Below are 16,635 nucleotides of genomic sequence, written 5' to 3'. Positions count from 1 at the left end.
TTCACAAACACGAGGCTCTGTGTTGTGTCTTGACCAAAGGAATATGATCAATACTTCAGTGAGCACACTAATTACTGGCAGACCACAATAATTCAGAATTCATGAAAACAATCAATGGAATGTTGATAATATTTTGGTAGTTTTGTAGAGCACGCAAACCTGTTTAGGAATGTATAAATATATATTTATTAGACAACCAAAAGCAATAACCTTCTGATCCTCAAGACTGATGCAACTTTTTCCATAAAAGTGTAAGTCACACCTGAAGAAATGAGGATGTGTCGGGTGTCCGTTTGAGATACCATGACGACCACTACCAGGAGAACCAGAGTGGGCGGGGAGGAAACAGACTATAGTTATGTACAGCTGCACTGCATGCTACCAGCCACTAGAGGTCAGCATTCCCACACTACGTGGCTGATCAGGCTATGGAGTTTCAATATTAACGATGAATAAATGTCATAAATGATCTTTAAACAAGAAAATGACCCGTGGGAACTATAATAATAATAATCACCATCTGTTAGTAGGTCGGATTACCCATACGACCACCTTCTGTCGTCAGTTGAGTGCTCCTAAGTCAACTTCTAGTGTCACGGAGCGGCATGTCTATGTTGCGGTGCGACCCCAGGATGCAGAGAGCAGGACCAAATGCAGGTAAAATAATATTTATTCTGGCTATAATAGCAGCAGAAGAAAAGGCAACTCAACTTGCTGACGGACAAACTATAATGATCCCACAAAGGGAGAAGCGCACACCTGAACTAGAGGACAGATTAGGGACAGGTGTGGGTGACCATGGCAACTAAGGCAGACGGGGCAAAAGAGGAAGTCCAATACAAAATCAGAGTGTTCAAAAGGGAAACCAAAGCCCAGACAGGGAACATAGACAAACTGTCACGCACGAACCCACACAGGGCGTGACATCTAGCTCAACATTTTCAATGTCTCCAGCAAAGATGAACCAGACTCCTTGTCTGAAGTCCATCTACTATTATATTATTTTCCAACAAATACAATACAAATACAATCATTCATGTCCAAATGAAGAGGAGCATAAATCCACAGCTAGATGGCTTGAGCAGAGAAAAACACATGACCATTTAGGATCACACCAGAAGTTACAGAGAAAACCCTGGAAGGCCGTCCTCCAAATGGTGCGTGGACTAAACATCAACACTTGGTCTCAGCGGGCTAGGACAAGAAGCTCACGTCTCAATACTTTTGTCCTCATGTTGCGTCGCCATGACGACTGAAGTGGAACCAAAGGGCTGGATGGGCTGGATGAAAGAAGGGGTCACCAAGCTCACTTTGTTTGGTTTCAAGTCCCTCTCAAAGACCAGGGATCACAGCAGGAGATTTGCTGTGGACGATTCCAAGGCAGGCAGGCGGCCTCCCTGGGGGGGATGGGGGGGGGGGTTGGGGGAGGGGTGTCTGGGATATTGCAGCCCGCTACAAGATCCTGATAAGAGCAGACGTGTTCTCAGGCGGCAAGGACGGGGCAAGGTTATTGTAAAGACCACTTGGCCACCTCGCCCTCGATAATCCTCACGTACAACCTGACCCGAACCCCACTCTACTTTATTTTACCGTATCCATGACCCTAACCCCACTCTATTTTATTTGAGCGTACCCCTGACCCAAACCCCACTCTACTTTATTTTACCGTACCCATGACCCTAACCCCACTCTACTTTATTTTACCCTACCCCTGACCCTAAACCCCCTTTACTGTAACCGGACCATAACCCACTCTACTTTATGTAACTCTAACACTAACTTATACCATACTTCACATTAATGCTACTTAACCTGATAGGAGCAAATATAGATATACTGTACCACTAGAGATACTGTACATTCATTTGTCAATACTACACAGTAACATACTAGTACCACAATTGCCAGTCCTGTGATTTTCACATTTAAGGCAAGTCTAGTCCAGGTTTAGCTTGCCTCCCACAGACACACACACACACACACACACACACACACACACACACACACACACACCTGCCAATATATGAGGGGCGCTAGGTAGGAAGATTGATGGCATGAAATTGCTTCCATCCCATATTTTTATCAGGATTTACAGGCGTTGCCGTAGCCTGAGCTCTCCAGCAACACTCGTGTCCATAAATCACCTTGCTGCCATGGTACACACGCGTACAGGTGCTAGTGCATGATGCACACACGTGCACGGACTTTGGGATGGGGCAATAACAAGATGGATGAGCCGCTGCCAAGACAAAAGACGTGCACGCAGTAATGCTCGTGCACGTGGACGCAGTAATGGAAAATGTCAATCTGCGTCCACTCAAACATTTGTGGCCTGGATTCCCACCCTGGTTCTCACCACGCCAACATCTCACCTCATTTGCCCACAACATGTCGCTTCATTCCTTGTGGGAAAGGCGCTGAGCTGCCGTCTGTGTGGGATTAGATGTTCTCGTCTCATGTTGGTGACCCAGCTTGACTTGGGAATCGGAGTGAAACCTGGGAGAAAGTCTTTTGTGGATCCCAACGGAGGAGCTAGACGCAGTGGAGCGTTTTGATTGGTGGACGGACAATGGTCACTTATGCAATGGGAAGATGATTGACGTCCATCGTCTTTCCTTTTCATGGCTCTCTGGATTTATACCACTCTATATTGGCATCACGCAACTCTATAATACCACTATATGATACCACTCTATGTTGGCATCACTTAACTCTATAATACCACTATATGATACCACTCTATGTTGGCATCACTTAACTCTATAATACCACTATATCAGGGGTGGGCAAATATTTGGACTCGAGGGCCGCATTGAGTTAACAAAATTGTCTGGGGGGCCAGAACATATATTTAACACACACACACTATTTTATGCTTATCATTTTCCTTGAATTATTTGTCTAATTTTATCTGTAAAAGTGTTATCCTATATCAGTTGTATGTCCCTTTTTTAGGAGCACTTTAAACATCACACCACATCAAACTATGTCATTTAATTTTACAGTTTTGTTGTTTATTTTTTACTAAATCAGACATCCGACTTGCAAGTCATGTTGCCAGTTTGTATGTTAAAAGTTGAAGTTACTTAGAAAGCAACTGGCGGGCCGGATTCAAACGCTTGGTGGGCCGCATGTGGCCCCCGGGCCGTAGTTTGCCCACCCCTGCACTATATGATACCACTCTATATTGGCATCACGCAACTCTATAATAACACTATATGATACCACTCTATATTGGCATCACTTAACTCTATAATACCACTATATGATACCACTCTAGTATATTGGCATCACTTAACTCTATAATACCACTATATGATACCACTCTATATTGGCATCACTTAACTCTATAATACCACTATATGATACCACTCTATATTGGCATCACTTAACTCTATAAGACCACTATATGATACCACTCTATATTGGCATCACGCAACTCTATAATAACACTATATGATACCACTCTATATTGGCATCACTTAACTCTATAATACCACTATATGATACCACTCTATATTGGCATCACGCAACTCTATAATACCACTATATGATACCACTATATATTGGCATCACTTAACTCTATAATACCACTATATGATACCACTCTATATTGGCATCACGCAACTCTATAATAACACTATATGATACCACTCTATATTGGCATCACTTAACTCTATAATACCACTATATGATACCACTCTATATTGGCATCACTTAACTCTATAAGACCACTATATGATACCACTCTATATTGGCATCACTTAACTCTATAATACCACTATATGATACCACTCTATATTGGCATCACGCAACTCTATGATACCACTATATGATACCACTCTATATTGGCATCACGTAACTGTATGATACCACTATATGATACCACTCTATATTGGCATCACTTAACTCTATAATAACACTATATGATACCACTCTATATTGGCATCACGTAACTCTGATGGCTGCCTACATGACTGGAACAAGTAGTACATGTCGGACAAGTAGTACGTGCAGTAGTGTACTACTGTAGGACACAAGTGAAGGGGAAAGGAGAGGTGAACAATACACACACAACCCTACCCCCCCCACCTGTCAAAGTACATAATGCAAACAAATGATGCTCACTAATTGCACACGCATGCACACACACACACACACACACACACACACACACACACACACACACACACACACACACACACACACACAATACTATGATGTCACTTCACTTCACATTTGAATTAAAACAAATCATTCAATTCCATTGTTGCCTTCTATAGTCCTTGTACTTCTATTGTCTTGTACACGTTGTGTGTCTTGTACACACTGTGTGTCTTGTACACGTTGTGTGTCTTGTACACACTGTGTGTCTTGTACACACTGTGTGTCTTGTACACACTGTGTGTCTTGTACACGTTGTGTGTCTTGTACACATTGTGTGTAAGGACTGCAACAACCCATGAAAAGCCTAGTGTATAGCATCTTTGGATGACATAGCAGCCAGCTCCCAGGTGCTCCTGGGCCAGCCAGTGAGGATGGGGGTGTCCTCTCCCAGCCTCTCCCAGCCTCTCCCAGCCTCCCCCAGCTACCCCCAGCCTCTCCCAGCCTCGTGGGGGCTAGGAAGTGAAAATAAAAGTTGGTTGCCTTTCAATCCATTTTGCCGCTATAAAAAAAGGCCTCGTCAGCACTGATGTCCCGGCCTGGCTCTCGAGCAGCAGCACCAAAGGGGGGCGGGGGGCAGACCTGATCAAACAGTGGACAACATAGTCTGCCCGTGAGGCCAAGCTAAGAAGAACGTGTGCTGACTTTAGTTCCTGGACCAGCATAGACCAGGAAGAAGAGCAACGAGTCTTATTCCAAGAGCAGATAAGCTTGGTCATATGAAGAACAGGAAATGAGAATATTCCAACCAAATATATTTTAATATTTTATATTTTAATATTCCAAATGGTACAACCATATAAGTACAGTATGTATGGTACAACCATATAAGTACAGTATGTGTGGTACAACCATATAAGTACAGTATGTATGGTACAACAATATAAGTACAGTATGTTTTGTACAACTATTGTACAACATGAAAGAGTTCAGAATAAGCTAATGGACACATTATTATTATTATTATTATTATTATTATTATTATTATTATTATTATTATTATTATTATTATTATTATTATTATTATTATTATTATTATTATTATTATTATTATTATTCATACAGCATTCTTCATTTCTTCTTTAATCTTCCACACTTGCTGACTAACAATGACAAAGTCCACACAGTACACACACACAGTACACACACACACACAAAAGTAAAGATTGTGGTGTTGATTGTTTTTGTTATTTTTAGAATGTAACTTTCTCGCCTTCTGATCCACTTCTCATTTCCTTCCATCCTCTTAGAGACGCTTCCTCCTACCTACACTTTCCTGTCTACCCTCCTTGTCTCCTATACTGGGTAATAGGAGTGTAAGGATGACTCTAGGGGTGTTACGTCATGTCCAGGGGGCTCTAATGACATCCAGGTATATATGTGTATGAATGTACATATACGTATATATATATATACTATATATACTATATATATATATATACTAGTGTAAGTTGCAAGTGTAGGTCTAGGTTCCCCAGGGCTGCAGCAGTGGACGTGTGACAGGCGGAGAGCGCTCTCTTTCATGTGTCAGTGGCGCTCTCTTTGGTCACGCCTCCATTAGGCGGCCATGAATAAATCATCAGCAATCTTTCCCTGATTATGATTCACTTTGGAATAAATACTGTCCACCTGCTTTAGCTACGCCCTGAGATGCAGGAGGAAGAAAAGTCATTAAGAGGCGGAGATGGACACCATTATTTGGAACATACTTTCTCATCTTTTTTTCTTCTTTTTCACACTCGTTCACGCACACACACACGCACATGCACACACACACACACACACGCACACACACGCACACACACACGCACACACGTCCTGTCCTCCAACTATGTTTCTCATTAAGAGCTGTCTCCTCACATTTGTCAGAGTGGCTGCTCACCCGTGACCATATGCTAGCTTAGCACACTACTGTGTGTGTGTGTGTGTGTGTGTGCACGGTGCCCCCCTCCTATAAGACTCCCACACACACACACACACACACACATATATAGTATATGCACACTCCTTTATCCCATTTTGGGTGTAAAGGAATGGATGTTATGATGAAGGAGGTTAGATAATATCTGGTGTCATGGATGCTCTATGGTCAAACCCACTTGCCATCCTATACCATGCCATACCATGCTATACCATGCCATACCATGCTATACCACGCCATGCTATACCATCCTATACCATGTCATACCATGCCATGCTATACCATCCTATACCATACCATGCTATGCCATGCCATGCCATGCTATACCATGCCATGCTATACCATGCCATGCCATGCTATACTATGCCATGCCATGCTATACCATGCCGTGCCATGCTATAGCATACATACATAGATATCATGCAGTGGCATATGAAATTGTCTTTGCTTGGTGTTCCTATGGTATTGTTGGCGGCGTGTGAAGGTTGAACGTTGTAAAAGTGATGAAGACGTCCTCCTGACGGCTCCTGGGAGAGGTGGGCGGCGCGGCGGGAGAAGAAGCGAGAGGACGTAAGAGGAGATGAGCTTGTTGTGATGATGGTCTCTGAGAGGAGAGGAGGAGGAAGGAGGAGACAAGAGGACAGATGAAGGGGGGTAGGTAGTGATGAAGATGACTTTCTCACGTCCATGGAGGCTCTGTGCCAAAGTAGCTGTGGTGAAGAACATCACTTCAGCAACTCTCAAAGTGAGCTAACTGTTGAGCTAGCCCATGTCTTTTCAACCTAAGAAGCCAAAATAAAGTACCACTTCCACACGGAATGGGAGGCGAACCTTTTTCCAGTCTGTGATGTTGAACAGCAAAGGGTCTATTTGTAGTTCAATCCCTGTTTCCCCCATTTGTATTTCATTCTTAAAATAAGTATTTCCAGCTTAAAGGTCCTGCTTGTTTTTAGTTATAAAAATCTTAGATCTAGGATTTTGGTCCTGCTCATTTCTAGATATAAAAATCTTAATTTAAGATTTCTTACCAAATAAAAATTATGCATCCATCTCTGCCATGGCGTGTCTGCCTCAGCCATAGCGTGTCCGTCTCTGCCATGGCACGTCCGTTTCAGCCATGGCGTGTCCGTCTCAGCCATGGCGTGTCCGTCTCAGCCATGGTGCGTCCGTCTCAGGCATGGCGTGTTGGTCTCAGCCATGGTGTGTTGGTCTCAGCCATGGCGTGTTGGTCTCAGCCATGGCGTGTTCGTCCCAGCATGTGTGCAAGGTAATCTAACGTCATGTCTCATACACGTACACTGAAGACGTAACATTACGATACGTATTGTTGGTCCTATGAAAATGTTACCGCCAATAGAAACTCAAGAAAATGCAAGAAGTTTGACTGAAGAAAGCGGAAACAGAAAGAACAACAGCTGTACTACAATACTACACACTGTACACGTATACGTAGAGTATTGCAGTACTATGTATTCATGAGTGAATTTTCCATAGAGTGAGGGAACCTGATGGCGGCGCGGGGGAGCGTAGCGTGCATGTACAGGCTGGGTCATAAGTTAAGGAAAAATGTAAATATCAGCAGGCTTGATTAGCATATAGATTTTGTTTGGACTTTGACTAAAGCCAGGCTGAGTCGGGATCAGCGGCTTTTCTGGGAATTCTTCTCCACTTTGGGAGGGGAAGCAATTAAAGTGACTTTAATATTCACGCTCACGCTCCGCCATGTTGGCTGGAGGTCAGCTTTTCCTGCTTCATTAGGTACACCTCATGCACACCCAAAGATGGCGGTTGTTGACAACACGCACGCTGGCTATGAACAGGCCGTGTTGTGTTCGTGTGTCTTGATGATGGAGTGTCCAACACGCTGCCCTGTGTGTGTACTTCTGATGCTACGTTAGCATGCTATGTGAGCCGCAGTACTAGCCTAGCTTAGCCTACTGAAAACCATCAAACAAGCTGAGTGCATTTAAGACGTGTGGCAAAGCCTTACAAAGTGGTGGGAGGGGCCCACCTAGTCAGGGGCGGGTCACAGGCGGGGGTCATGAAGTGACTGAACAAGTCGGGGGGTGAAGGCGTACCTAATGAAGTGTCCAATGAACACAGGTTATGGGACACCTCATAGCATAACTCGCTTTTATTTCTCCTTTGTTCATACAGACAGGAAGGGGGGGGGGGGCTGCAGGTCTACAATAGTACACAGGACCCATGGTCCGGTCCAGTCCGGTCCAGGGAAAGGTTGTTTTCCACGTGCCGACGTGAGCGGCTCCCACGCCCATGTCGTGGTGCGGCGGTGTGTCCACGTATGGGCGTCTAGAGGGGGTGCGTTCACAGCCTCTCGATGTCCCGGTACTTCTTCCTCAGGATGGACACCTGGTCCCGGAACAGCAGCGGGTCCAGTCTCATCTGCGAGTGCAGCAGAGGCATGAAGCCCAGCCAGCGGCTGAAAGCGTTCATGCACGTCTGACGCTGGGCGAAGTGGTCCGGGTCGGCCCAGCGGGACACCTTGGAGCCCTCGGATTGGACACAAAGACAAACACTCAGGTCACAGGCTGGACTCCAGTCCTGCAGGGGGGCCGCCCTGATGGACCGGGACAGCTACTAGCGGAAATTCGCTCTTTCATTTGCTCCAGAATGGAATTCCAAATTGGCTTGACAAAGCGGGATGGAACACGTACAGTATGGCTTCCATCATTCAAAATGGGAATAAATACCTCCAATGATTCAGAAAAAATGGATGATATGATTATGATATGTTATGATACGGTTATGATATGATATGATACGGTTATGATATGTTATGATATGTTATGATATGTCACTTATCCTCACAAGGGGGGCGGGTATGCTGGAGCCTAGAATGACATAACAGCCAGCCCTATAATGACATTAATTAGCTAGCACCATAAACACGCTACGCTAGTGACGCTAGTATATTATCTATCTACAATAATATCAATGTAGTCATAATTCATGATTGACGACAGGAAAGGAAACATGACTGAACGAATGAAAGGAAGGAAGGAAGGAAGGAAGGAAGGAAGGAAGGAAGGAAGGAAGGAAGGAAGGGAAGGAATGAATAATTGATGGTTATAATGAATACATTCATGAAAGAAAGATGGGAGAGGAAGAACGGCAAGGACACAAGAGACGGCCACGGCTTCAAACATTAGCGCGCTAGCAAGCTAACTAGTTAGCCTCCAACTTATTTACTGCATTCTAAAGTAGAAAACGATGTTTCAAATGGAGTCGGGAAGAAGGCCAAAGTCAGATGCCAAAAAGTACCACTTCCACAAAGAATAGGAGGAGGAGTCTTTTTCACTTGACTCCCTCGATGTGGGACACGGCTGACCCCGTACAGCATGGAGGTCATGTGATGGAACATCTCAATGATGCCTGCTGACCACAACAGGACACACGACCGCATTCATTCATTCCTGTCACCTGCGCCATCATGGTCTCCTTGTACTGCTTCTTCTGCGTCACCTTGATGGGCGCCTGCTTGCTGACGGCCGACACCAGGAAGTTCATCAGGATGTCCTCGCAGTTCACCATGCGGTCCACCATGGCCAGCAGGCTGGCGGGGACGTAGTGGCTGAACAGGTAGTGGTAGTACCTGCGGGGGGCGCAACACAGCCAATAAGTCTGCTTACTAAGTCTGCTACTAAGTCTGCTTACTAAGTCTGCTACTAAATCTGCTTACTAAATCTGTTTACTAAGTCTGCTGACTAAGTCTGCTGACTAAATCTGCTTACCAAGTCTGCTACTAAGTCTGCTACTAAGTCTGCTTACTAAGTCTGCTCCTCCTGCCCGCCGCACGCTAAAGGCTGAGGTTGCCCCGACTCTGCTGCCGTGTGATTATTGTTTTGGCCATTGTTAGCATGTTAGCATGCTGGCACATCTAACCTGTGGTAGAAAGCGGCCCCCGTCAGCACCATGGAGTAGTCGTTGGTCCACTTGGAGGTGTAGCCCCAGCAGGACCTGGCGGCGTCCCAGTAGTGGCTCCTGGCAGGGTAACCCACGATGCGCTCCGGGAAGGTCTGCCACACGATAAAGGCAAAATCCACCTGCAGGAAAACATGGGGTTCAGTCAGGTGGGGTAGGGGGGTGAGCGCATCACGGGGGCTGCTCTTAGCCTCCCTGGTGGAGCCTCATGATACGCTTGGGACGGAATCATGGAACTCTGGACTGGTCGTAAGAGACGAAACCCCAGAACGAAATGAAAGAGAGCAAGGGGTGTTGCAAAAGAGGGAGAGAGAGCATTATGTGTTGTGGAATGTTTGCAGGTTGAGGGAGAAGAAAAAGTTCACTTTTTTAACTTTAGCATGTTAGCATTTGAAGCATTTTCTCAGGTACTACTTTTTATAGAAACGTCATCACGACAGTTAGCATGCTATGCCGACACACATGCTAGTTACAATATGAAATACTACCAAGGAGTGGATATGAATAATAATAGTAAAGAAGACGGTGAGGCGGTGCCGTTGCCCTCCCCCTCCCCCACCAAGCGTAGCATCCCGGGCAGGGGCCCCCAGAGAAAGACGGCGGCGACCCGGGAGCGTAAAAAGCTGATGTAAGGAGCAGCTTAGCGTGAGCAAGGCGGGCGCGGAGGCTCTCGGCGCTAAAAGCGGCGGTGAATGGGCTGAGCGGGCAAGTAGGAAAGGTTGCGGCTGCCATCCCGGCACGCTGGAGTGATTGACAGTGTGTGACAAAGGCGGGAAAAGAATTCCTAACGTCCTAACGTTTCATGGTGTTGCCAACAGGGATTCAAGTGGGGCTAATCATGCTAAATGACACACCCTGCACTACTCATGTGTCTGTCTTCCTTGTGTGTGTGTGTGAGTGTGTGTGAGTGTGTGTGTGTGTGTGCATGCTACACACTGATTCTTGCAAGGCCAAAATGGATCCAAAGAGCAGGGGTCAATATGATAGTAGGTGAGCTATAATCACTGGCTTTAACGCGGCCGAATAAAAATAAAAAGCAGTGACGTCACCTTGAACAGACCACAAAATAGTAGTAGTAGTAGTAGTAGTAGTAGTAGTAGTAGTAGTAGTACGAGCCTTTACTCTTGTCACTTATACGGAAGTACAAGCGAGATAGAGCAATCATCCATCCATAGATGTCCAACATATGCAGCGAGACAAGGGCTGACAGGATGGGATGAATATAGCGGCAAAGGCGTTGGATGGGGGGGATATAGTGGCAAAGGCGTTGGATGGGGGGGGGGACGCGATGAGACGATGTCATGGAGAAACCTGCAGAGCTTCCATTTTAAATATCCAAGTGACATTCAAAGCGTGAAGTGGCCTCCTCGTGGATGATTCCACTCCACACATTCCACACGCTTTCCTTAAATCCCTGCATCACCTTAAAAGGACAATTAGGGTGACGGCTTATCCGGCACAGCTCCACGTCCTTCCTCCTCCTGCCCCTCCCCCTCCCCCTCCTCCTCCTCCACAAAGGTTGACTTGCAGAGGGGTGATTGTTTAGCCACGCCAAAGCGTGATTGTGATCCCAGGAGCGTAGGAGAAGGTGACCATGGACTTGCTCCCATCAATAAAACATCTTCCCGTTTTAGGATGAGGGGGGTGTCCTGGGCCGGTCCTGGCCGGCATGCCATTTGGGATCAAAAGTTCCACAGCTGATGACGCCGAGCTCACCTCATTGGTGGAGAGAACAGAGTCTTCATCCAGACTCAGGACGGCGTCCGTGAGGATGACGTCATGGGGGGCAAATCGGCTGCTCATGGTCTGCAAGAGGACGGAAGACAAAGGAAGATGATTTGATACATTTGATTTTTGTTCCATGTCCATGGAAGTTCCATGTCTCCGTGTGCTGTGGCTGCACGTTTGTCATATTTCGATCATCAAATCGTATAAATATTAGCCAATATGTTAGCCGAGGATTAGCGCTTTGGAATGAAATCTTTCTTGTTAAGGGAGAAGCGGGTGGAAAGCCCCGGGGGCCCTGTGATCAAGCTACCGGGTGCGAGCCCCCCCTTAGCAGCAACAACTGCAATCAAGCGTTGCTGATAACTTGCAGTGAGTCTCTGCCAGCTGCGGAGGAATCGTTGTCATTCATCTTGAGGTCGCCCCCCCATTCTCATGTGTCCATTTATCACGGGGAAACAGCCCAGACCAGCACACTACCATCACACTACCACCGCCATATTTGACTCTCCTGTTTCTCCAATGCCAGATGGAGTGGGACGCCCCCCTTCCAAACAGTCAGACCAGAGTATTTGGACGCTTGATGGGACGCAGGATTTAGGAATATTCCCCCCCAGGATGAGCAAGTGTGTTTTCTGTAGAGCACATAGAGATGCATAGATGCCAATCACGGCGTGTAGAATAAAACATGTAAGATGGCTGAGGTCTGTCAGGTAGCCATGTTGCCACGGGTCCGGCTAGAAGGACACAAGCCATCAGCCAGAAGCCGTAGTCCGGTTCAGGCTGCAGTTTGGATAAGACGGAAGTCTTTCCTGGCGCCACACGTACGCAGACGGACGCTTGGCCGCGTGCACTCGAGCTTCCCATCTTACATTGCGCTCAGTGACGCACGCCATGAGGCCTTTTCACCTTTGGCGCTCCCCGCCACCATCATTTCCTTGCACCGCTAAGGAGCCTCGATCGATGTTTAAGACGGAGCCGTACATAAAAGTTCCGTTGCCGGAGGACGGAGACGTGGCGTGTTGAGGCGTGATGGATGAAGCTGAAATACGGCCGCGCCGCTGCTGATAATATTGATGTGGCGCTCAAAGTGCTTGCTCGGCACAAGCTCCGTCAACGCCAAGCCACCTGACTGGGATGATTTACCGTTTGCACCCGTGGCTACGGGTCATGTTGTTCAGTTCTCACTAAGACGGAAGGATGGCTCCATAAATGCACGGGTTTGCATATCGCATTGCTCATCCGGGGGGGGGGCTTTGTCACACCCCTGAGACCGCCGAAAGGCCACACCCCTCCGCCACCTCCAAGCTTGGCCTTGACTTCTCGCCCCTCTCTGATCAACATTTGCAATAAATCATGGGCGGAGTCATTCGAGGAGATTCAATTCCCACCGTTGGCTAACGAGCCAAACATTGAGGACAACGTGGATGTACAGTAGCACCTTGGTCTGTCCTTGGATGACCTTGAGAGGCACGCTGGTGGAGGGCCACTTGGTCCTGGGGGGTAAAGGCTTGTCGCTGTTCCATAAAACCACAATCTGCATTTAAACACATAGCATATTATGATGTTGAATATTAAACTTATAACGCATAATATATGGTTGAATATTAAACATATAGCATATTATGATGTTGTATATTAAACATATAGCATGTTATGATGTTGAATATTAAACACATAACATATTATGATGTTGAATATTAAACACATAACATATTATGATGTTGTATATTAAACATATAGCATATTATGATGTTGTATATTAAACACAGCATATTATGATGTTGAATATTAAACATATAGCATATTATGATGTTGTATATTAAACATATAGCATATTATGATGTTGTATATTAAACACATAGCATATTATGATGTTGAATATTAAACATATGGCATATTATGATGTTGAATATTAAACATATAGCATATTATGATGTTGAATATTAAACATATATCATATTATGATGTTGAACATTAAACATATAGCATATTATGATGTTGAATATTAAACATATAGCATATTATGATGTTGTATATTAAACATATAGCATATTATGATGTTGAATATTAAACATATAGCATATTATGATGTTGTATATTAAACATATAACATATTATGATGTTGAATATTAAACATATAGCATATTATGATGTTGTATATTAAACACATAGCATATTATGATGTTGAACATTAAACATATAGCATATTATAATGTTGAATATTAAACATATAGCATATTATGTTGTATATTAAACATATAGCATATTATGATGTTGAATATTAAACATATAGCATATTATGATGTTGAATATTAAACATATAGCATATTACGATGTTGTATATTAACCACATAGCATATTATGATGTTGAATATTAAACATATAGCATATTATGATGTTGAATATGAAACATATAGCATATTATGATGTTGCCTGTACTGTAATATTCATGTCTGTCATTCACAATACGTTTCATTGTACCTGCCTACACTAGACCTGCACCCCGCCATAGTACCACAGTACACCCAGCTATATCAGAATGGCTAAAAGTACAGTACACGTAGTATTCTGGCTACTCGGCCACAGTGATTCTTCTCCCACTCTGTGTGGAAGTGGTAAGTTTTTGTCTTCTTTGTCCATCTTCCCCACTCAGCTTGAAACACTTTCTTATGTCAGGATCAGAACATGGGAGGCTAGCTAGTTCTAGCTAGTAGCTAGTTAGCACTCTAGTTGGTTCCTGATGCCAGAGCCTTAAGTCATGTGATGGAAAGAAAGGACAGCAGAGTGTAAATGTGATTGTAGGGGTGTTACGTCATCACATTGTTAGCATTAATATTGAATCCTACATGGCAGAAACGGACTCATGGCTAATAAAGCGCAGTCAAGGAGGGATGGCTGTAGCACGACTTAGCATGGAAACGCAGCCGCCGCCCACCCGTGCACAGAACTTGGACTTGGCTACGGCGATGATGAGCTTCACCACAGGAGACACGTGGGACTGCAGGGGACTGACGCTGTGGATCACGGCGGTGAACTGCTGCAGTGGGCTTTCACCTGGCAACACGCACGCACACACACACAAAGAGAAAGCGTTAACGTGGGTAATGGGGTCTTTAACCCAGATTTGTACAGATGTACTCAGCCTCTCCATAAACCTCCATCATGGTTAAGTGGACACAATGTGTGTGTGTGTGTGTGTGTGTTGTTGTGTGCGGTACCAGTCATCCGTCTTCCTGACAGGACACCCACTTCCTGCTCACATGACCGAGCACGAGTACACTTGTTTAATCCTCCACTGAACTCCTTTGCGTTAATGGCGTCCGCTCGTCGTGTACAAATCTGCTCCAATTGTGTTTTTTTCCTTCCGTATTCCCGGCGGAGCGGAGCGTAACGTGCAAGCGGAACCAAACCTGGAATGAGCGCGCCTTATAAATGAGGGCCAGCGTTGGGCACGACGGCTAACTGGAGTGGACAGGATGTTGGACTTTGGGAATCCATCCCTCCAGCGCCTGGGACGTTTGTGTGGCCCAAAGCCGCCACCAGGGGGCGCAGCAGAGCTGGGGAGCGGGCACCCGGTGTGCCAGGTGTTGTCTGAGTGTTTGTAAATTCTGGAATTCTAAAGAGCGGAGTGCTCTTTAGTGCCGCTCCATCCATCTCCCTGACACGGAAGCCCCCAACCGCCCATCTCAGGTGGGCTGAGATTTATTTCGGGAAGTGCGAGGTCTGCTCCCGCTGCACCTTGGGACCACTGGGGTCACAGATTTAGGCGCAGTCGCCTCTCCGGGCCTTTCCGGACACGTCTTCACATTCCCGTCTTTGCCAAAACTCGCCTAACTAAGCACCGCTTGAGCCGGCGTCAACATTTAGTCCACATTGAACCCCCAAGTCAGTTTATGTCGATGTGCATCGTCACCGTCACTAAGCAACGTACTTAGCAGCACACGGCTATTTCCTGTTCAGTGCTAAGTAGGCTTCAAAATAAAAGTATACATTGACTGGTCCGCCAGCGACTACCGGTTCAGTGCAAAGTAAGCTTCAAAGTAAAAGCGTATCCCACCTTTTTCAACGGCAACTTCCTGTTCAGTGCAAAGTAAGCTTCAAAGTAAAAGCGTATCACACCTTTTTCAACGGCAACTTCCTGTTCAGTGCAAAGTAAGCTTCAAAGTAAAAGCGTACCCCACCTTTCCTGCTCCTGGGGATGACGGTGGGAAAATAAGATGGTTTTAGGGGATACCCGCCTGAGGGCCCAAGTCAGTACATTTGTGTGCAAGCAAGGGTCAGCCGAAGTTATGTCGACAACCGCTTATGTCGGCGCCAGTCAGCCAGTCTGAGGGCGTGGTCATAAAGGGGCGGGCGTGTCGCTCACCCAGGCTGGCGTAGTAAAAGGGGAAGCGTGCGGGGTCAGCCGAGTACTGAGGGAGTGCATAGAGACCACCCGGCAGGGAGTTCCACATCAGCCGGTTCCTGGAGACGTGCCAGTCCACACGGTCACGGATGATCTGGGAAAAAAGGACAAGTTGTTCCAGGTCATCAACGACGTATGTTGGAGCACATTTCGGCACCGTTTAACGCAGAATAATTCCGTGCGGAGGCTCCATTGTCTTCCTTTCCATAGGACATTTAGACACACCAAACACAAACAAAGCTGCCGGGCTGCGCTCTCGCCCCAGCTCAGCGCCAATATTTGGAAAAGAGAAGCGGCCGCGTGTTCCGAGCTGCCAGGCGGCGCCGTGGGAAGCGGAGGCGCTACGCAAAACTGGCCCGAGATAATTGAAGTCCTTCACCCGCGGCCCCGCGCTCCCAACATGAGGAGTCCATTAGCTACTTAGCTGACTATGTCCGTCGGCCATGTTAGCGGAGGTCAGCCTCGTTGGCGGCGT

General features: G+C 46.1%; 1 protein-coding gene across 3 annotated transcripts in view; it reads right to left on the bottom strand.

Annotated features, from left to right (window-relative positions):
* Positions 1 to 8,218: 8,218 nt before the first annotated feature.
* LOC131132435 (exostosin-1) overlaps positions 8,219 to 16,635 on the bottom strand; it is a 51,545-nt gene continuing 43,128 nt past the window's right edge. For all 3 annotated transcript variants that reach the window (XM_058078045.1, XM_058078053.1, XM_058078061.1), the window contains 7 exons: positions 16,122 to 16,254; positions 14,691 to 14,809; positions 13,194 to 13,289; positions 11,744 to 11,833; positions 9,989 to 10,149; positions 9,527 to 9,698; positions 8,219 to 8,596 (listed from right to left, as the gene is read on the bottom strand). In XM_058078045.1, the coding sequence (XP_057934028.1) occupies positions 8,411 to 8,596; positions 9,527 to 9,698; positions 9,989 to 10,149; positions 11,744 to 11,833; positions 13,194 to 13,289; positions 14,691 to 14,809; positions 16,122 to 16,254 (957 nt within the window). In that variant the 3' untranslated portion in view covers positions 8,219 to 8,410. The remainder of the gene's footprint in view (positions 8,597 to 9,526; positions 9,699 to 9,988; positions 10,150 to 11,743; positions 11,834 to 13,193; positions 13,290 to 14,690; positions 14,810 to 16,121; positions 16,255 to 16,635) is intronic.

This window comes from Doryrhamphus excisus, chromosome 1, assembly GCF_030265055.1.
Source record: "Doryrhamphus excisus isolate RoL2022-K1 chromosome 1, RoL_Dexc_1.0, whole genome shotgun sequence".
NCBI lineage: Eukaryota > Metazoa > Chordata > Actinopteri > Syngnathiformes > Syngnathidae > Doryrhamphus > Doryrhamphus excisus.
This window is presented reverse-complemented; position numbering and strand designations above follow the sequence as displayed.